Raw genomic sequence first — 22,245 nt, 5'->3', positions numbered from 1 at the left:
CTGACGTTCTTTTTCCGCTGAGACATAATGGCACTTGGTGAACTGAATTTCCCATAGTTTTGACGCTGATATGGATTTATCCGTTACCGATTTGACAAGAAACTTAATTTCACCTGGTCAGTGAACAATCAATTGTCTCATAAAAATAACCTTTCGAATTGTTAGTGTCAAGTCCAAATATAGCCTGAGTATCGGGCCTTTCTTAGCAAGAGGGTAGGGAATACAGCCTAAAATGTTTCCCTTTGCTTTATATGACGTAATATATCAAACACGAGAGACAGTGTTTCATCGGGATATCCAAACCGAGAAGAGAGTAAAAATATACGACGCGCAGCAGAGTATTTTTTACGAAATTCGAGGTGTTTGGATAGCGGATAAAACACTGTCTCTCGTGTTTGATACATTAATAGGCCCTTTGCAGCTAAGCCATCACGTGACCTATTTTTCATAAAATTATGGGCTTTAACTTAATGAATGCCAGAAATGGAGAAAGCATGTCGAAAATATCAAAATGGCCAAGTTTGAGGCCCGGCCCATCATTAAAGAATGAGATTTTATGACAGTCTGAATTTTTAAAAGAATAAGAAGATTTGTATGGAAAAAGTTGTTGGAGAGCAAGGCCTTGCTCTCCAGCAACATTTTCCATACAAATCCTCTAAATTTTCCGAAAATTCAAACGGTCGTATAAACTTACTCTTTAATGCCAGGGGCCTCTAACTTGGCCATTTTGGTATTTTCGATGCGCTCTTTCCATCTCTGGCATTCTTCAAGTTATAGCCCATAATATAAAAATTTTCTAGGAAAAATTTGGTCATGTGACCCCAGCTGCAAAGGGCCTATTACTCGAGACAGTGTTTCATCGGGATGCCCAAACACCGAGAAGAGAGTAAAAAATACGACATGCAGCGGAGTATTTCCGATGAAATTCGAGGCGTTTGGATAGCCGATGAAACACTGTCTCGAGTGTTTGATATATCTTCTTGATCAAAACAAAAACTAAGGTGTAAACGGAGAAGTAAAATGGTCAAAATCTATGCTAAAAGACCGGGTATCCAAACCTCCTTCACGGTTGTAATTTGCTTTGTTTTAACTTGTTGAATTATTAATGAGTGTGAAAAATAGATTTCTTGAATTGGTGCAGGTCCGAATTCAACAAAATGGGTTCGCATGAATAGCTGAAAACTGGGCAAGCTTCACTTGCAGGAGGATTTTTAAGGCCACATGTCTTGCAGCATTCAGACTGAATTGAACCTTTTCTTTTTCCTCTTCTTTTGGTTCCGCCTGCTCTTTTTACTATTAAAATGGAAAAAATACTCAACATGGCGAAAATGTCGGGTTAGTGCGCGTTCTAAATTTATTCTTGTTTACATCGAACAAGTGTTCTCTTTACTAGCAGACTCTTGACGCTGTTTCTTCCCAATCCCCCAGCGGAGTGGCCAAATTCGTGCCAGCCACCACCTTACTATTGTAGCCCGAGAGTGACAATCGGCTTGCTTTCTGGTTGCCCTAAATTTTATTCTCATAAGCACGCCCATGGTATTGGTGCCTAGAGCATACAAACACCAGTCTGACTTGATTCTCTTCATTATGGACAATCCTCGGTCACAAGCGGCATTTACCAAAGGTAACACTGATGATTAATGGAAAACCTTCATGATAGGTCATAGGTCATAGTCTCTCTTTGCAACATCCTTCTTATCCGCTGTTCGTCGTGCTTTCTTTCTCGAGCATTTTTTGTTAATGGATATTTTTTTCACTCTCAAATTGTAAAAAGCATTTGCATTTTACGAGTTAATGAGCATTTATTTCGAGCCTTGTACAGTATTGAGTCATTGTATTTATTGCAAGTGCAATTCGTTCTAAACAGAATGTGTGTGAAGATATCAAGGAAAATTTCCCTTTCCAAAGCTTGACTCATTTGTCGTCACGACCGAGCGCGATCGAGACAACAATAGAGATAATGCAATCTTTCAACTGCTGTAATGAATTGCAAAGTCATGCATGGGACGTCTTGAAAAACTTACCCAGTGTGAATCATTTCTGTTGTTTCTGCTGTTTTAGTAAACTATCCCAAATATTTTTTTTATTTGTTTTAAACGTAATTTTGAATAACATGATGGGACAAGTCACGCGAAACATTTCGTGACAATTTTGTAAATTCATGATTGAACAAGTCGCTTGAAACATTTCGTGACAACACGCGCCAAAAAAGCAAACACAACAACAACTGTAATCCAGTATTGAAACCGGTCAAACGGGAACTAAGAGCGCAAAATGACTCGAGAATGGGTTTGCCTCTGGAGGAGATGATCTGATTTTCCCAACACAGAGGAGTTCAATATCGCTGATCGGCAATTTGTACGGCAAGAAACGTTCTCTGAATTTTCAATAATTCTGAATAATTATTACTGGACAGGTACAATTTGCATACTGTTGTATACTAAAATGTCGCGCTTGCTGCACTCTCGGTGGAGATGGAGTGGAATATCTCATAGTTATGGTGCTGCCTCGAAGATACGAAAATTGATGAACGTTGATTCAAGAGTTCTATCGACCGGTCACATCTTCTCAAGTTCTCATGACTCAAGGTGAAATGAGCAAGACTCTATCATGTGTCATATTGAACTGCTTTACCCCGTTACCCTTATAATGTAAAGCTATGGTGTACGTAGTTAAACCCTGCGACTTTAACCCGTATAGTGTGTATAGTGTGTTTGCGTTTTTATGTTCAGCGTGTTCTGGCTCAGTGAGATTTTGTTTAATAATTAAGATCCTTAGATGAAATATTGATTCACCGTTTGAGATATTGTTCCCCAAAAAACGATAATTTGAGGGTAGGCAAAACATATCGATGATTACGTGACGCGTAACGGTAGGGCCGTCGTTACCATCAATGTAACAAGAACAAGTTATTGTGTTTTGTTATATAGACACCAGTGAAATACCAGGTGAGATTTCGCACGTAAACATGATATCTTCACACGTGAATATAACATGTTATTTCACACCTGAAAATAATATGTTATTTTCACAACTGAAAAGATCATCATTGCTATGGTTACATAATCCCTGTAAAAGTACTTAGATGTGTTGCTGTATGATCGAAACATCATCGGTTCTTCCTCGAAAATCTTAGGTTATCTTCGGAAATCTTCGAGATTATTTATTCATCTATACTTTTTAGTAATAGCCAAAAACCGCTGAACAAACGTCTTAAAGAAGACGCCGAAGCTGTTGTTATCGGCGGAGGAGCATTGGGCACCAGTATTGCTTATCACTTGGCCAAAGGTGGAATGAAAGATGTGATCCTACTGGAGAAATCAGAACTTACTGCAGGCTCAACTTGGCACTCGGTAAGGCTTATCAGTGGAACCTGCGGATCTAGGGGTGAGGCCCAGGGGACCCGCCACCCTCCCCCCCCCCCCCCTCACCGCCCTCTCTCTTATTTTAGGTAAAGAAAGAAGAAATCACAGAGGGAAGAAAAGCCGGCAGGGCAAGCAAAACAAAACCGCCCATTCCCCCTCCCCCCCCTCCGCCCTTAGCTCAAGGTCTGGATCCGCCACTGACCTGCATGTGTTCCGTGACCTTTTAGCCTTTTCACCAGATTGCAAGATAGGCCACGTTAGGTACATCAATATTCTAACATGGCTCCGAGGCTTTCAGGACAAAATTGCAAATTATTTAAGTTTCTTTTGTCCCTCAGTTCCCAAAAGAGACTTGAATACAAAGAAAACAACAACAAATATAGAAGTTTGTCCTGAAAGCCTCGGAGTCTTGTTAGAATAGTGATATATCGAACTTGGCCTATTAGAAACTCCTAATAACAGACAAGGTAATGTGACTTGGCATGTTTAGTCACTAGTTTCTCCTTTTTTTCGTTTTTCAGTTTGGTGTTACTTCTCACTATAACCCAGTGGTCAACATGAAGCCGATAACGCACTACAGTATATGTTTATACAAAGCACTTCAACAGGAAACTGGCCAGGTTGGTACAATAGATGTTTCAGTTTTTACGCTGCTCACGCAACTACTTTGCTTTCACTGTGATATCTCTTATCGTTTTAGCAAACCAAGCCACCATTTGATCTTTCCTTTGTAATGATACGTTCTGAGGCCTCGTCCACACTACGCCGGAGGAATTGGAAAACGGAGGTTTTTCTCTGAAAACGCATCAAATGTTTTCCGTCCACACTACGCCAGAGGAATTTAAAAACGCATCAATAACCGGTCATTTTGGATTTGTGTTTGAGGAAAACTCGGTCAGAAAAATCACATGATTATCGGGGCGCCATCGTTTTCGCAAAGCTGTGTGTATTCAAAATGTTTTCCGTCCACACGAAAACAAAAAGCCGGTGTTTTCAAATTCCTCAGGTTTGAAGAGCGTTTTCGAAAGGCTCCGTTTTCGTGACGGATTAGTGTGGACGGCCGGCTTTACCGTAGATATGAAGCTGCGTTTTCAAATTCCTCCGGCGTAGTGTGGACGCTGCCTTGATGATCTCAATCACCGTTTCTGAATTTTCTCCTTCCTATTTCTGATATTAATATAATAACGCCATCCTGTTCTTCAAAGGGGATTTTCAGAGGTTCCTAACTGAATTGTAAATGTTTTCCAATACCAACTGAATTTTTCAAATGTTTACCAAGTCTGTTTGTAGCGTCAGAAACGTCCCCTTTGAAAAACAGTGTTGTTCTGTTTTGAAAATGGCCGTTTCTGAGTTACCTTGTGCCTTTTAAAACTAGTTTCGTGAAAAACCTTTCATGTGAAAATTATGTTGATTTCCACGAAGACTTGTTTGACACAGAGGCAAAAGGTAAGTCGGAAATGGCCTATTCTGGTTATAGCCAGTGATAGCTAGTGATGTCATTTATCTGTAGGATGTAGGGTTTCACATGTGTGGCAGCGTGCGAATTTGCACAACTCCTGAGAGACTTGAGGAGGCAAAGTATCAAATGCACAGACATGGCTGGCATAAAGCTCCACAGAGGTTAATTACAACACAGGAGGTTGCCCAATTACATCCGCTTCTGAACGTGGACGATGTCTTGGGAGCTTTGTACTTTCCTGGTGGGTTTTGATTTAGCGAAGAAAAACAATTTCTTTCTTCGTACGTTTTGCATTAATAGGAGCTTGTGAAAATTGTTACCGGCTGACGTACAGGTATCAAACGTTGACTTAGCAAATTCGCTATTTACAGTAAGTTCCTTTATCTCGATAAGTTTTGAGTGGGCTACCCATTAAAGTGCCGTTCACACTAATTTGTGTCTGCGATCCACACTACATGCGATAGGACTCCGTTTTCAAATGTCACCACTGTGGACAGCATTATGCCTAATATGCCTAAGCTCAGGACTATTTAACAATTGGACCCATAGCCCGCAAAGGCTACGGGTCAATAGACCATGAGGCGAAACCGAATGGGCTATTGACCCATGGCCCTTGAGGGCTAATTGTTTTAGTATCACCCAACTAGTCGGACAGAAAAAGCAATAATAAAGTTAGCAAATGCAAGTTGAAGAAATATTTATTTGGGAATAAAACGAAAGAAAGCGTCACACGCGATTGCGCCAATTTCGCTACTCGAGGACTATTCCTCTAGTAGCGTAGCCAATTAAAATGCAAAATTTGTATTAGTCCACTAGTTGAGTGATACTAAGGTTTATTATCAAACACTGGATCATGTTAGCCATCATGGTGTATGAGCCATTACACCATGCTCTGCAAATGTAGTAAGCGTATGCGTGTTTTTGGGGGGCGCTTTTACTTTTTTTTTTTATTTTAGTTTTCTACATTTTGGGGGTGTTTTTAAGAATACAATTATTCCACTCTCCCTCGTTGGATATGAAATGGTTATAGCCAACTCGACTCGGCGCTACGCGCCTCGTTTGGCACCTGTATGGCATGGTATAAAATAGTTATGTAACGCTCTCTCGTGGTATACCTTAAGAAAATTCAAGTGACCCGTGTGATATTTCACGGTATACCACGAGAAAGGGCTACGTAACTAGTATTTAGCAATAAACTGAATGACGAGATAATATCGTACTGTGATCATCCATTAGAAGTAATTTATGTATGTCAGTTAGGTTGGAGAGGTGGACTTTAAATATTAATCATACTAACGGCACTTTTCAGAGGATGGCTACATTGATCCGTATTCCATGACACAGGCCCTTGGTATAGGAGCGCGGATGTATGGGGCCGAGATATACATGCCTGCTCCAGTCACTGGGCTAAACTACAGGTCTGATGGCAGGTGGGACGTGCAAACACCGCACGGAACGATCAGAGCTAAGCACGTTGTTAATGCAGCAGGTAGCTGACTTTCTTAAAAACAGTTTACAGTCTTAAAACTTAATTGCATTGAAATTTAATGCATCAAGGGAGTTTTCTAGTCCGTTCTCTGTAAAACTAGTTATGTAAATGGCCAGTTTTGCGCAGAGCTTAAGTGCCTTAATGGGTCTCCTTTGACTTAGCTTCCTCAGTTACATTCTGTGTTATTAAGCTCTATGGTGTCGTCATTCCAAGGCTTTTGGGGCAGAGAGATAGGCCACATGACAGGGAGAGAACTTGCTTTGGGCGTGGTACATCATCAGTATATTTTTACGGGACCAATTCCCGAAGTGGCGAACTTAAAGAAAGAACTTCCTTTTATGAGGGACCTGGAAGGTTCAGTTTACTCCCGTCAGGAGAAGCAAGGAATTGGGTTTGGCACATATGAAAGCGCGGACAAAATGAAAATGGAACATGACTGGTAAGCTAGTTGCACTGCTTCCCGGTGTTACAAGGGTCGTGTTCTATTGAGGACAACCGATTCAATTGCAGCTGGTTGTGGTTGATCTGGTTGAAGCATCCCAATAGAGAACTTGTCTGATCGTTTTCGTTCGAAGAACACGTGATTAGCGTTAGCCTGTACGGTCTTGGGTTTTACCGTTTTCGTTTTCGGTTTGTTGATCTATTTGGATATATTTTCAACAAAGACAACCCAATTTAAGCTTAGACGGCTGATCCTGAAAGAACTGCTGTAGTGTCAAATTAGGCCATTGACAGCAATGAAATGCTGTCGTCATTTGAAATGTTATATCACTAAGACCTGTTTCCATTATGAATCGAGATGAAACTGGCTCAGATTCGTTTTAATTCATTTTTGATTTATTATTTATCTTTTTAAAGGTGGGACGCTGTTCCAGAGGGATTTGGAAAAGAATTGTTTGAAAGTGATTTAGACAGCATCAGTGACTACGTGATACATGCAATGAAGCGAACACCCGTCCTTGCCAATGCCGAAATTACAAGTGTTGTTTCAGGTCCTATAACTTACTCCCCGGACGCTATTCCCTTGCTCGGTCCCGATGCGGAGATCCCTAATATGTGGCTGGCCCTCGGGACGGGTTATGGGATTGGTCTCGCGGGTGAGTGATGGATGTTCTTTGTTCTGGTCAAACAATTGCGGAAAAATTCCTCCAAAACCAACAGGGGTTGAAAAACTTCTTTTTTATTTCTTTTCTGTGTTTTCCCATCAGGAGGGGTCGGTAAATATCTATCTGATTGGATGATCGATGGAGAGCCACCATATGATCTCATCGAATGTGAACCTGGTCGCTATGGCAACTGGATTACAAGGGAATATGTGTTAGCAAAGGCTCGAGAGACGTACGGTCTAAATAATGAGATGATACATCCTAAATTAGAGAGATGGGCGGGTCGCCCTGTCAGGACCAGTCAAATATACGAGGTAACTAGCTTTTGTTTAATAAGATCGTATACGACTTGATCCAGATGTACTCAAACTGAAAGGGGAGAGACCTTAAGAGAAGACCGACCTTTTCGTTATTGAAAATTAGGCGGAGTCGATTGAATGAAGGAGAGCTTTTCTGCTCATCTGCCACTGCTGATATGACTGAGTTTAGCGGATATGGAAAGGACATTTCTTTCAAACCCATTCGTTTGTGTGTATTGGCGGCCATTTTGTGCTTCCAGCTGTCTAGTTAGAGTGCAAGTTTGTGTTGTATAAACATTTTGCCATAAACCAATCCTTTTAGCGCCCTTAACTGGAGTAAAAAATCTTTCAGCCGTATGATCTATAAATTAGAGATTCTACGTTTAACGCCAGAGTGCTGAGTTTATAACTGCTATGTTACTGAACGGCAATCTTTACATAGATTATGTTACGACGCGAAACCGTGCTTGTAAAATACCAGATTTATAAGCGTAGCTGAAAGTTCTTGAACTAAATATTAGTGTTCATTGCTTTGACGGCCTTTTGCTATCGTTTTTGCAGAGACTTTGCGAGCGTGGTGCACAGATGGGACTCCGTGCTGGATGGGAACAACCTAACTGGTTCGCGCTTCCTGGAGACGAACCAGGGTATAAACCCAGCTTTCGACGAACAAACTGGTTTGAGCCAGTTGGTCGCGAATGTGACATGGTGCTGAATAAAGTTGGTATCATAGACTTGTCGCCTTATGGGAAAATAGAGTTGAAGGGAAAAGATGCAGCCTCTTTTATGGATATGACCTTCGCCAATGAACTACCTAAAGTAAGTGCCCTTAACTATTAAAATTAACGAATTGCCACCAATTTGCCTTCAGAAGGACTACAGCCGGATATTTTTAAAGGGGCACTATCAAGAACAATAACATAGACTATGTTCGTTGATGAAAACCTAAATAGAACGGTTTAGTTTTCTTGTTTTTCAAGTACGCTGAAGCTATATATAAAGATAGTCATGTCTTGCAAAACGTATGGCAATTACTCTCCCTTTCACACCAAGATAAAGATATTAGTGCGTTGTTGAAAGGGCGAGCAAATTACAACAGGTTTTTCGCGATTTTTCCAAGACACAACCATAGGTGCATTTTATGTTCGACAGTAGCTACTAAGGCGTAATTTTAGCACTGTTTTGACCACAAATGCAGCAAAATCGCTATGATGGTACCTTGCTACCTAAAGCAAATGGACAATTGTTTGTTCCTCACTTTACTTGCAACTATGTTGTTAGATGGGACACTCAAACATAAGTCACATGCTGACGCCGAGGGGTAAAGTGTACGCTGAAATGGCTGTCACCTGCTTGGCACCGGATCACTATTTTCTGGCCACTGGAAGTGCCACTGAGTTACACGATCTAAGGTAATAATGACGGCAGATACAATTATTTGTCACATCTTAACGACTATCAGGAAGAGTGAGGATCTTATTCGATCAATTTATTCTTCTATGCTGGTGTCAGAAGGGAACAACTACTAATCTACCGAAATTAATCTATCACTAACATGTTCACTTAGAGACATACCCGTCCGGAAATATGGCCGCCACTATGGAAGGGCGCTTGTCTCAGCCAAACGAAACAAACGATTTCCACTTTTCACCATTTCTCAGCTATACAGCGCTACGTATTTCCCACTGTCGTTTGTTACAGGTGGCTGTTGGAAAACCAACGTAAATTTAATTACGATGTCACTATCAAGAACATCACGGACGACATTGCCTGCCTGGGCGTCGCCGGACCTCACTCACGTGATGTCCTGTCAAAGCTGACGTCATCAGACATGGGTGACGAGAAGTTCCCATATCTGGCGTTTAGGAACATAGAGGTAACAGGACTTGCCGTGCAAGCTAGTCGGTTTTCCTTTACAGGTAAGAGGTATTACGTACAGTTACTTATTCGACAAAATGGTGTTCTCGCGCAACTTTTCAAGTGAATGTATTGAAAAGTCGGGTGAGCAGTGTTCTGCCCTGCCGGTGATTCACGCATGCTTCAATAATCAACATTTAATTTCTGGTGAATAAAAAATATATATTTATACAATGGCAAGCTGTTAAGTGACAAGGATAAGGGAAATTAATGACTTGTTTCTCTCCAACCGTGTGTATAAAGAGATGCATGTAAATTGTTTAGAAAGGCTGAAAAATATGCTGCGCACCAATCTTCCGTTAACAAGAAGAGAGAGAGTCATATCCTAGTTCACTTAACCCTTTACCCCCTGAGGCGAACGGCAGTTTTTCCCAAATCAGCAAATAAAGACACTCTGCCTGTGTACAATATGCCATTTGAAAGCCACTAATCCGCTTATTTAAGAATTGACATAAGCAGCTATGAAGAAGGTAGACATTTTGAGAGAAATTGCTTTAAAATGTGAAAATGAAAGACTTCAAAAATGTATCAATCTTCTACTATATTAGGTATACCACTAAACTATAGCTTATTTAGCAGCTCTTAATGCATAGCTTGATATGAAACAAGTCTTGCATTGCATTTGCATCCTGAAAAAGGAACTTCTGGGGGTGGTCAACCATGTCTTGGATGGGAGGGGATCAAAATTTTATGACCTCAATGAGCAGATCTTCACAAGACAATTTTCATGGCAAAAATTCATAGAAATCTATTAAATATTCACAAAGTTATGACATGTGTGCCCATTTGCACTCTTAGGGGGTAAAGGGCTAAAGCTACTGAAAGTGCAATCTATTTTTATCATCATAATCATTATCATTTTTCTCTAAAAGGGAAATGGGCAATGCGTTCTCGCTCGCCGAGCTTCTCGGTTCTTAGCACATGCACCAGCATCCAGCCATCCTTTGAATCCGAGGTCCTCCCTTTCCCTCTCTACAGTTTGTCTTCAAGTTTAGGATCGACTTCATAAGAACTGTATGCCTGTCAAAAAGGAATTTGCTATTTTAAGTGATAAGGGACACCTTTACGATTGAGAGTAACGGATTCGTTTGTTTTTGGTTAAGGGGAATTAGGTTGGGAGCTGTTTCACAAGAAGGAACATACATCTAAGCTGTATGAAGCACTCTTGACAGCTGGTGACGATCATGGTATTGGAGACTTTGGTTCGTATGCCTTAAATTCGTTGAGACTGGAGAAAGGATTTCGTTCGTGGGGCTTTGAGGTATTGTATAACCACAGTTTAATAAACGTGAAATCGTTTTTGCCCAACATTGTCTTGCCTGAACAGTGCCCAAGAAGTACAGGAACAATCCCTTTCCTGCTAGTTTCGAAATGTTTTACTGTATACATGTAACATGAGCTATATTTTCAAATTAGTTCTTAAGTTCTCTACTTGAGAGACTTACGCGACAATGGGAGTGAAATCAGAGGCCATTAGCATGTACCAAGCTATGACTATAGTAATTCTCTTTTTAGGCGTAGACTCAGTTTTGATGTATACTTTTCGTAAAGCTTGTGATGGAGAGAATTAGAACATAAATTTATTCAGAGTCTATTCATGAATACTTTGGCCACTTATGCCATACTTTACACAGTTTTATTGTATTTTTCTGCAGATGAATATGTCAACCAACGCTGTTGAGGCAGATTTGATGTCGTCGATAAAATTAAACAAGGTAAGAGGCGTTTCTCAAATTCATGGCGTGACTTGTGACACTGATGTAGTAACGCAACCCAAACAAACCTTTGCTCCTTATTCATTCAAACAGGGGGTCCATTTCATCGGACGAGACGCCTTGTTGAAACTGAGCAAGGATGATTGCGAACGTGTATTGTGTTTCCTAACGATGGATACAACAGATGTGGACCCTGAAGGGAACGAGACTGTTTGGTATGCTAATAAGGTACGTTTATTACACTATTATGACCGCGATAGGAATCATGTGATGATGAGTACTAGTGAAGTAAAAAAAGAGGTCGTTCCATGGCAGGGCGCGCGCTGTGTCTGCGGTACCCCACATTACATCTATAGTCTGTCCTAAGGGGAAAAGCTTTTGTATATCACGTATCGTAGTCGTAGTTCTGGTCACCCATTGACTCCCCAAAACAACAAATGGACACCACCTTTGAGGGAACACTCGGGGTGCGTTCCTTTGGGATGATCCAGATCAATCCAAGATCACTCACAATATGGTACATCAAAGGAACCGATCAATCCACTCTGGGCCGAGTTGTTCGAAAGCCGGCTAAAAGTATTAATGTTTCTTGTATAAAAATGTTTTTCGCTACCTTTGTTTTGTGTACTTTGAGTTTATTCAAACTCAAGACTGAAGGACAAATAACATAAACAGAATACCTCACCGAAAAATTAAAAAACTGAAATATAAATTCCCGCTAATCCTGGGTTAGTTGAATCGGGCCTTGAACGACCCGGCTCAGCCGGATAAGAATTCATCGGCTCCTCTGATAACTATGAATTGAGTGATTTTGGTTAAATGTTCTTGATCCTGATCATCACAAGGGAACGCGCCCTTAGTAAACTCCATTAAGGGAAAACTTCCCTAGAGAGGTCCCTAAGACATGGTTTTGGCGCAAAGAGAACACCCCAGAATAATCTCCCACTAAAGGGATCTAAAGGGTTCGGTTCTAACGCGTGGTTTAGTAAATCATGCAAGATACGTGTAGTTCCAGGTTGGAAACAGTACGAGTGCTTCATTATTTATTTCATTCCCGTCAGGTTGTAGGATTTACTTCAAGTGGTTCGTACAGCTATCAGCTAAAGAAGAGTATATGTTTCGCTTATTTGCCACCTTCCCTGACCGAACCGGGCTCTCGAGTGGAAGTGGAAATGTTAGGAAACAAATTTCCAGCAGTGGCCGTTCAGCAGCCATTGTTTGACCCAGAACCGATCCGCGCAAAGAGATGATAGAAGACAGAAGCATGTTCTCTCCGTTTGAGGAAACGTCTTCACTCTTTTATTACTCCTTTTAGTAGCTTTTATTTCAGTCTTGCTTCTGTCTTGCAATGTGAAATACGTGAAAACTTGCTGTTCTCTAATTACTTATCCTGGTCTTTCGAACACTCCGCCACCCACTCGAGTGTGGGATGTAGGGTTGGTTTGTTACAGTGCAATATCTGTGTCATTTTGTCAACGCTTCCTTTATTAACATGTCCCCACCAAATTCGAAAATAACTGCATTAGTATTGAGGTTTTGATGGGATATCAAAAAGAGAAATAAAATGACCAGAGTAGAAGGTTTAAAACGCTTTGCTTCGTATCCAAACCCCATGATACATGATACAAGTCCATACATGATAAAGTTTAACCTTCATTCCCGGAAGTTTTGATTCTGTTAATTGCTGGCAGTTTCAAGGAAAGGTTCCTCTACAGTATGCTTCACCTGTCTTTGGGTCGTGATAAGTATGTGGTGCAATAGTATGAAAAAGACTACCAAGCGAAATGAAAAAATGGGAAAGAAACAAAACAAAGTGGTGAATTAACTTGCGGTAAATCAGCAACCGTCATAGGTGTATGTACATGTCGATATAAGAGGTGAGAAACTTTCTGGACTAACACTCCGAATGGTTGATTCTGAGTAAGACTTACCAGGGCAAAATCATACAGTGCATTTCAGTCCAGTTCGAAGGGAATATGTTTCAACATTAACTCTTGTATTTACGTAGTCAATGGTAAAGTGTATGCCTCTCTGTTTGCATGCGTGAGCTGTAGTTCAATTTGCGTGTGGTGCTCTTCGTATGGGGCCAGGTAGCCGTCTCCTATAAATGGCTCGATACCCTTTGAGAGAACAACAGAACAAACAACAGAGACAATTCCCCTAGCCCTAAAACAATAACAGCTCAGTGCTACACTATAATAACAAAAAAATTACACTGAAGCTTACGAGAACTGGTACTTCCGTCGATATGGTTCTTAATGCCCACTGTACGTGCTCTTGCCACATATGGCTCGCGACACTTCTAGGTTTGCTACGCGGGTGCGTGCTATCGCCTGGTTGTCTCTTTTAGCGCTGAACTTTTTTGAGAAAAGGGCAAGAGACGTCGGAGACCGGGACAAACTCTGGTAACTTGTAACTTTGGGCTTCGTTTAAGTGTAGTTTTTAAGAAACCAATCCATGTGGACCATTAAAAGTTAAAGCCAAAGCAACTTTTTATACACGGTTTGTGTTTGCGAGGCCGTGTATACGGAAACAAATATCATTCGGACATAACATAGATAAGACTGACAAGTTGGCTATTTACAAAGCACGGATCTCTAACCCGTGGCAGGAAGAGTCAGGACTTTGATCTACTTATTACATCTCCTCCCCTCACATTTATTTAAACAAAAATATTTTTTGAACGACAGCGACCGTCCCAAGATAGATGGAAATGCTTGAACTTAAAATATAATGCAATTCAGCGGCGCTGTCTTGTGGTTTCTTAATACAGGTACCCCTCCGGAAGGGGGGCGGGTAATATGTAAATCATTGGGTTAAGATTGTGCCGCTTGGGCACTGAAACCCTTACCTTACTAGACCATGATCAGCTTCATTTTGCAAGTCTATTCTAGACTACGCACCAAAAACCCCTACCTTATCCCAGACTAGCTATTTTCCATGCACTACTATCGTACTATCGTAATCCAACATAAGCCAAATAAACCAATATCTTACAAAGACACTTTCGAGTTTCAATTTCTATTATATTAGAACCGCAGGCAAAGAACCCTGTGCTAGACTAAATCATTTATACACAGGCCACTTTTCCGGTAAAATACACCCAATTCTAGGTCAAAACTGTTTGATTTCTATACCCTATCTCCGACTAAACTGCTTGAAAACCATACCCTTCACTACTTGCTCTTCTTTTCGTTAAATGTCCGCACCCTGTATTAATGGGTAACGCTTTCTTCTTAATGACAGAGAATCCCGTTGAATGTCACTGTAGTCAGCAGTCTCCTCTCTGCGGTAGTAGGTATCAATGAGAGGCGTCACCACGTAATAACCCATTCCTCGACCAATCACAACAGCCACAAAGAGCCACGTGTTGTACGTCATAGCAATTAACATCAGGAAATAGGCGAAAGAGAGTTCGGCCACAAACAGACACGTCTTTGCAATCTGTGTGATAAGATTTAGCCTGAAATAAAAAGTAAAAATTTCACAAAAACAATTATTGCAACTTGTGTTGCAACTTCTGCGCAATGGGTCATGTGCCTGCACCGCCTCAACAGGCAGGGCTGATCATATTAAAATCATGTTTGTTTTCTGGGGTGGTTATGTAATATTATTATATAATAATCAATTAAATACCAGGTGAGCTTTCGCGCGAAGATATGATATCTTCACACGTGAACAGACCACGATTGTTACATAATAAACACCGCGAATTTTCGTCTCTCAGGGGCACCCAACGACCGTTTTCTCTCTAATGCTGTTAGATGCTGTTTTAGGCTATCTGGAGTACTTTTAAAGCTCTGTAGGTTAATTTTAGGTTGCACTAAAAAATTTTTATCTGTTCGGATATTCTAGGGGAACTTGAGTATTCTCGAATTTATTAGGGCTTTTTTGTCCATTTCCCGAAAACCTTAGGTCTTATCGCCTTTCCGAAAATGATAGCTGACCTTTTTTCGGTACTCAAAACGACATTTTCAACAGTCCGAAAACAACAGACATTAAATTTCTCATATCACGAAAGTTCGAGGTGCCAATTCTCTCAAGAAAATCAGAGGGGATTAAAGGCCTTCCGAACAGATAATTTACCGAAACGATCCGTTGGGTGCCTCTGGTCTCTCCGCGCGACCATGCAATATCCTCTATTTACTAACAAACGTATTTATTTTAACTCTCAGTAATTTCTATAATTGTAATTTAGATATACAGTTCACGAGAAGCAAAACCAACCAAAGAAAACCGAAATTTAAGTTAATACTAACCTTGCTAAGAAGGAAAAGGCACCGTATATTACTCAACAAAATTCAGTTTTGTTTTACCTTGTATGAGCTATTTGAACTTTTAAATTTTGGAATTGATTCAATTCCAAAGTTGACATTACATGACCATATCTTACTTCTTAACAATGATATTAAATGTCTTCTCAGATAATTCCCAATTCTTTTGTCGTGACTTGATGTGAATTCCTTTCACACACTCGTACAGCACTGCCAGAGCAAGCACGGTCACAAAGGACCCGCCAATGTCTGCAAACACGAAACACTGTTATATGTGGTGTGTTTTTAAAAAAGGTTGTTCAATAATCTAATTGTTTTGAAATACGTGTATAAACAAAAATTAGGTCACCCTTTGATGACATGACTAGTACAGTACGTGCACGTATGTATGCGTTAATTATTTATCAAGATCGGTGTGCGTAATTTCTTGCCGCAATTAATTTAGTAATTTCAATCATGTCTTTCTTTTTTGCTGTGTGACGCACATAAATCCAAATTCTAGGCGGACGAAAACGCTACTGGAACTGTTTAAGTGGAACCAAACACATATAACATGGTACAATACTGATTCAGATCTTGTCAGAACCTATTATAGGCTTATAAAGATAACAAAGCGACAACTTACCTCTTATTGAGGTCACCTTCCATTCTCGAAATATCACGAATGTATGGTTAGGAATAGAGAAATGCATCTGCATAAGGATGAAGAGAAGAACCACTTTCAGCTAATTTCACTCAGCAAACATAACTAACGTCTCTAGCAAGTCAGTAAATAGCTTTGATTTCGATGAAGACGATGGGGTTTTCGAACTGAGCTGTCAAGCTGTGAGTAATGTCATGAAATCCTATACACGCGGTTGACAGATAAACCGAAAAAAAGGAAGTTTCGAGACGTGGGTCTGTTATTTGACTTATAGGCCTTTTTTATCCTTTCCTTGGTTCTCATAAGGTTACAACTGATTTCGTATTTATAAACCCATCAACCCATCGAGATATAAACCAGTTTGCATCCAGACAAATCAGCTGCTTGATGACCGTAAACACCATGAGGAGAACTGAGATATTGATTACTACTTAAGCTCAAGAATGGTTGGCTCCAGAGGAGTCAAAGGCCTCAAATGCCAGCCGGTCTGAATTGTCTCGGTCATCGAGTGCTCTAGAGTACAATTTCCTTATATTTTTAAAAGCTTGAAAAGTTCCGTGTGAAAATATTGAATTTAACATTAAAAATATTGGAACTTACCGGATATCGGAATAGGGAAATTCTAGAGATGACAGTTCAATATTCACTGTTAATCAAGCCTAACATTTGTTTGGCACGACGGAAAGAAATATTTCTTATTAGTTTTGTATGTGCATTTCCTTAGCTGCAAAATCAGCCAATCCCTACTTCCAAGAAGGAGCTATGTATCTCGACTACCGATTATTTTTACGTTATGTTAAAACTACAATGCAACCCCGCCTTACGGCCAACCCCGTTAATACGGCCACCTCGTTATTACGGCCACTTTATTCTGGCCCGAAGAAAAGCTCAGTCACTCATTATCTTATATAAAGAACCCCGTTAATACGGCCACCTCGTTATTACGGCCACTTTATTCTGGCCCGAAGAAAAGCTCAGTCAGTCATTATCTTATTTAAAGAACCCCTTTAGCACGGCCACCAATTAAATACAGTCAGAGTTTTGACAGTGGCCCGTTGGTAACCGGATTAACGGGGTTCTATTGAAGTTTCTTCAAGCTTTGTGTCCTTACCTTTTGCATTCCTGAACGGGAAGAGTTTTCTCGCTTATTTAAATATAAATCTGCCAAAACTATTCCTATCCTCTACGTTTCTAGCTCGTAAGTGCCGCAATTGTTTTGCAAATTTTCAGTGAATTTGGTCAATCGTCGATGTTCGTACCGTTTCGATATTCCGTGGAACCGCGCCAATATGATGACACTTTTTCGTGACCCTATGCGATATGCTAGCGCAGTTGGTTATCAGTTATCATTCACTCTATTGCTGCCGTTATTGACTTGTCATCGTCAATTAACCTGTGTTTTACCGATTTCATCTGATTTAATCACGAAGCGGAGATTGGACGGGGGTAGAGAATGCGTATAAACGGATCGATGTTGGCCCTCCGCAATTACGATCGATCTTCAAACTGAGCCCAGTATTGAAAGAGAGGTATGGAAAGGACGGAGAAAATTGTTGCCCACCATATCCGTAATAATATGTCCTGCAAGACAGAGATGACAAGGCCACTCGCCTAAATGTTTTACTGAATCATTTCCTGGCCTCTATAAATCTCACGATTCACTTGGTCTAAAATTTACGTTAATGTTTGTCATATACTTCGCGAGCGCTGACATATATCTGACACATTTCACTTTCCTACTGTCAGAATCTCTTAATAATGATATTTAATCACGCATTTTCACGATGGCTAATGAATTTTATATAGAGTGTTTATCTATTTCCGTCATGTAGCGCTTAATTTAATGATGAGTTTATATGCCCTGGTATATATAGGTATTTATTTCAGAGTTTCAATGCATGTGTTTTAACAACTTTTATTTCAATAACGCAAGCTGGGGTAAACCTCTATTTTGTGGCATTTGGCCAGTGACCTGAACTTTAAAATCAACTTTCCTGTAGCTTTCTCCTCTGTTACAAACTTTCTCTTTCATACATCTCCGGGAACCAATGCTTCCCAAGGTGTGACGGACTATTATAACAGTCACTTACAGCTACTAAAATAACACTGATTTGTTCCGAAGTTGTAAAACAGTTTGGCCTACACTACCTGAAATTAACGATAGCCTTAGCTGCACTGAATCACCCGAAATCTGCTACCTTGAGCTCGAAAAGTCCAAAGTAAACACCTCTCCATTTTGCAGGGATTTTATGATAACTCAAATCAGTCTAAGTATAACAGCTGAGGCTTTTATTTATCAATGTAGAAAAATAGATCCCTTCATTATGGCAGATTAATAAAGGAACCCATTCGACGCTTTATTTTGACCTGACTCTTTCTGTTTCTGTTCTATTCGTTAAAAAAGCATAGATAGAGCAGCTTCAAAGAGACTCCAGTTGTTTACCATTTACCCGAAAATTTCGGTCAGAATGTAAATGGAAGGCAATTTTGCCTGACCTACCGGAACATTTCCGAAGTAAACGGAACAGGATTGAGAGGTATAGTCCAAACTTTCCAACCAAAATATCCGAATGTAAAGTGTGCTTACCATGCATTTGCAATTTTTCACCTCCTGGGATCATGATCAGGTCGAACTCATCCTAGGCTCTGTCGGTAAATCGTGGTTGTTAAGGAAGTGGTAAATGGCCAATCCTGGCGGAACTCACCACCAGGTATTTTTGCTTGCCATTTGCACAAACCTTTGACGAAACGGTTTTTCCGCTTAAATGGTAAACAACCTAAGTTCTTACGTGTGCTTGCTTTAGTGTTTGTTTGTTTTCTTTTTCAATCAATCAGGTGTAAATTCCAAAAACCGGCGAGTTTAGCATACGCGTGTTTTCCCGCGCTTTAGCACGGATTGCATGTTTCTGCTTCGAGTTCTGATTGGTTCGATTCTCTATACTGATGTATTTGTGGTGGTAACTGTTCACACTTGAGGTTTTGGGTAGGCTACAGGGAAACTGCTCCATGGCAAATAAACTAAGCGTAAGGTCCCGTCCACATTACGACGGAAGAATTTCACTCTGAACACGCATCAAATGTCTTAAATCCACACCAAACCGGAGGAATTTAAAAACGCAACAATCGCCGGTCGTTTTGTATTTGTGTTTGAGGAAAACTCGGTCGGAGAAATCACATGATTATCGTGACGCCGCCGTTTTTTGAAAAACTCCGTTTTCTTGACAGATTAGTGTGGACGCTAGGCCTCTTCCGTAGCTGCGTTCTCAAATGTCTCCGGCGTAGTGTGGACGCTGCCTAAGATGATACTGTGATATATTTGTACAAAAAAGCAAAACAAAGCATATTCTACAACACTACACCACTCAGAAAATGCTATGTGTCACGCCACGCAGCCTTATCCCCCACACCCCATGTGTAGGAAAAGGTTTTTTTTTTTTTTTTAAGTAGAGGCCTTCATGTTGAAGTTCTGCTCTCCCGACCCGTTCACGTCATCATCCTTAGCAAAACCATCGTTGTCTCTCTCTTCTTTCACGTACTTGCTGAATTGCTCCATGGCGTAAACCCTATTGCGGTCTGCCAAAGCACCCTTGAAACGCTTCTTTACCTGGACTACTGCAACAGCCAGGGCGATGGCAAGAAGGAGCAAGACTCCACCGGCTGCTCCCACTCCTTTGACAAGACCCATGTTTGTTTCGACAGCAGCTGAAAGGTAACACATTTTTTAAGCTGATCAAGCCTTGAAGGCATTAAAAAAAATTAAAATCGATCGTTCTTTTAGGTCCCGAAAAGTGGTGCAGCAGTTATTTTTTCCCGACCTTTCACCGGGGATCGTCCTTGCATTTCAGATACAAATTGTGGTACTTACCGTTTTTGTCCCCTTTTCCTGGGTTTATCTTTTGAAATTTGATTGGTCCCGAAGACATCTCGTATACGTGAGTGCTCTCGGATCCAGGGTCCTCATCCCTACGTCCACGACTGCGGGAGCATCCCTGGAGGCAGCGTGAACGCGCAGTGTTACGGTGGCACGCTAGGACTTCACAGTGGAAGTGAACCACGGGATGATTCTGGATAAAACGAAAGGCTTGAATGCTAAAGCGCTGCTTAGAATTGATGGAATACGAGTAATTCAAGGTGGAATCCAATCCACATCTGCAAAGGAATCAAGAAAATGAATGTGAAACAGATATTAGTATAGATCAGTAGAAGAGAGAGGTTATTCCACCTTTACACGGACAAAAGTTGCGGTGATGGCTTTCTAAAATTTACATTACGCGAAACTAGAACCTTTGTGGTAACTTTCATGTCTATGTCAGAGATAACTGGTTTGACAATATAAATTCCAGCTTCATGTATTGTATCACATGTCTATCTCTAATAAGAAATTAATTGGAGCATAAGTCCATCGGGTGCTGCCACAATATTTTACGTTGGTGGCATGACCTTGGTTATTAGGTATCTCAGCTGTGATCTGCCCGACTTCGACACGTAAGAGGTTCCGCTGTCAAAAAAAGTCCTCGTATTTTACAACCTAACAGCTGAAGAAATATGTCAAACTTTTTGTTAGTTGAGGGGAGAATGGTCAGACCAGATCCCTGAACGTCTGATTCTGAACTCGATCCCCTACCCTATTCTAGCCATCAGGGCTCGGACAATGCGTTTACTATCTGCAAATGACCTTGATCAGCAAAATTCACCTAGGCCGTAAATTTATTTACCCTCTTTGTATGAAGATATACTGAGGAACCGAGTATGGATCTGAAGAAGGCGTCGCCTTGCAGGTGTCAACAAACACAACCAAGTTCGATTGATGCGACTTGACTGCGATCTGAAGGAACAAACGATCCTGCAGACTGACTGTGATTGGATAATCATCATACCCATACGGGGTAAAATAGTTTCTTGTCTTGAACATATCCATTGTAAAGGTAAAGTTGCCATATCCACCTGTGTATGAAAAGATAGTCACAGAAGAATTCTACTCAGTGCTTGGCCCAAGAGATTAGGTTTATCCTGCTACTTTCATTTACCTCCCCTCCTCCCCCCTCCTTCCCCCCCCCTTTCATCTTCTCCACCCTTTCCTTACTACCTTGTTCTCGCCAACTAAAAAGAATGTGTACTAACGGAATGTAATCCCAAAACGGATCAACTGACCTAATGAATATTAAGTCGAAGCATTGGACTTATTGAATCAGCCATTTATTTGTCCGGATTAGTTTTACTCCCGAGGCGGGGGGACGGGGTACTGCCATATATGGGCCATATAGGTATGTGCCGCTGTGAGGGGTATGGTTTTCAAGCAGTTTACTCCAGGATAGGGTATATAAATCAGAGCGTTTGGGTCTAGAATAGGGTATCATTTTTCACAAAACTGACCAGTTGGTTTGCAGATTTTATCTAGAAGACTAAGGAAACCAGAAATTGCCACTCAAAAATATAAAAAAATGACATCGGCAAGGTTAAATTTACGCAAATCAGCCTCAACGGTGTCGATAGATGGGGGGATTTGGGGAGTTTACTCTAGTATAGGGTAGCAAAATTCAGCTGAACTAGCTCTGGTATAGGCTAAGGGTTCCAGGCTCCCAGCGGCACATCCCCACCCAGAAATTCCCAAAGTACCCCCCCGGGGTTTTACTGTTAAAACATAAAGCATGATTCTGAAATCAAATGCTGCCACTTTTACGGCGAATCCGAAAAAGCTAAGTTTCATCATGTGCACCGCGGTCAAGGAGAATCAAAACGAAGCTCCACGTGAAATTATTGAATGATGGCAATTCCATCATTGGGCAATTTTAAATAACCAATCTTTGCAATGTTCCGCAGGGGAGGTTTGTTTGGTTCACCTCTGGAGAGCTTCAATACTACTTCCAACTGCCGGAGCATTAGGAAGAAAGAGAAAACATTTTATTGTTTAAGTTACCTTCAGAAGAAGAAACAAAATTCTTCCATGTTTTGAAGCTTGGATTTCGTACCATTGCCTT

At 40.8% G+C, this 22,245-nt stretch overlaps 3 protein-coding genes across 11 annotated transcripts in view; 1 reads left to right on the top strand and 2 right to left on the bottom strand.

Annotated features, from left to right (window-relative positions):
• Positions 1 to 1,931: 1,931 nt before the first annotated feature.
• LOC145494846 (dimethylglycine dehydrogenase, mitochondrial-like) lies at positions 1,932 to 12,604 on the top strand. 3 transcript variants are annotated; one of them, XM_081474422.1, is made up of 15 exons: positions 1,932 to 2,588; positions 3,185 to 3,353; positions 3,887 to 3,985; positions 4,876 to 5,065; positions 6,134 to 6,313; positions 6,527 to 6,752; positions 7,172 to 7,410; positions 7,522 to 7,733; positions 8,280 to 8,537; positions 9,000 to 9,130; positions 9,420 to 9,637; positions 10,739 to 10,896; positions 11,291 to 11,350; positions 11,444 to 11,578; positions 12,412 to 12,604. In XM_081474422.1, exons 1-15 carry the CDS (start codon positions 2,446 to 2,448, stop codon positions 12,598 to 12,600), a joined length of 2,607 nt encoding a protein of 868 aa, XP_081330548.1. In that variant the 5' UTR covers positions 1,932 to 2,445; the 3' UTR covers positions 12,601 to 12,604. The 3 variants fall into 3 exon arrangements, with proteins under 3 accessions (XP_081330548.1, XP_081330546.1, XP_081330553.1); XM_081474420.1 differs by having other exon boundaries at positions 11,291 to 11,578; XM_081474427.1 differs by having other exon boundaries at positions 11,291 to 11,578; positions 12,419 to 12,554.
• A 1,941-nt stretch (positions 12,605 to 14,545) lies between these two features.
• Positions 14,546 to 17,948, bottom strand: LOC145494868 (protein SLC31A2-like). The gene is made up of 4 exons (XM_081474433.1): positions 17,379 to 17,948; positions 16,250 to 16,316; positions 15,744 to 15,873; positions 14,546 to 14,813 (listed from the first exon to the last, which is right to left on the bottom strand). The coding sequence occupies exons 1-4, from the start codon at positions 17,385 to 17,387 to the stop codon at positions 14,546 to 14,548; spliced, it is 474 nt and encodes a 157-aa protein (XP_081330559.1). The 5' UTR covers positions 17,388 to 17,948.
• Positions 17,949 to 18,111: 163 nt separating this feature from the next.
• The window catches only part of LOC145494800 (uncharacterized), a 21,703-nt gene continuing 17,569 nt past the window's right edge, over positions 18,112 to 22,245 (bottom strand). For 6 of the 7 annotated variants that reach the window (XM_081474375.1, XM_081474388.1, XM_081474395.1 and 3 more), the window contains 4 exons: positions 22,185 to 22,245; positions 20,983 to 21,211; positions 20,133 to 20,416; positions 18,112 to 19,969 (listed from right to left, as the gene is read on the bottom strand). The exon at positions 22,185 to 22,245 is cut by the window's right edge and continues 296 nt beyond it. In XM_081474375.1, coding sequence (XP_081330501.1) covers positions 19,707 to 19,969; positions 20,133 to 20,416; positions 20,983 to 21,211; positions 22,185 to 22,245 — 837 coding nt within the window. In that variant the 3' untranslated portion in view covers positions 18,112 to 19,706. The remainder of the gene's footprint in view (positions 19,970 to 20,132; positions 20,417 to 20,982; positions 21,212 to 22,184) is intronic. The other variant, XM_081474416.1, reaches the window with a different exon arrangement.

Source organism: Orbicella franksi, chromosome 1 (genome assembly GCF_964199315.1).
Source record: "Orbicella franksi chromosome 1, jaOrbFran1.1, whole genome shotgun sequence".
NCBI classification, from domain to species: Eukaryota; Metazoa; Cnidaria; class Anthozoa; order Scleractinia; family Merulinidae; genus Orbicella; species Orbicella franksi.
Note: the sequence above shows the minus strand (reverse complement) of the source record. Positions and strands in the feature narration are given on the sequence as shown.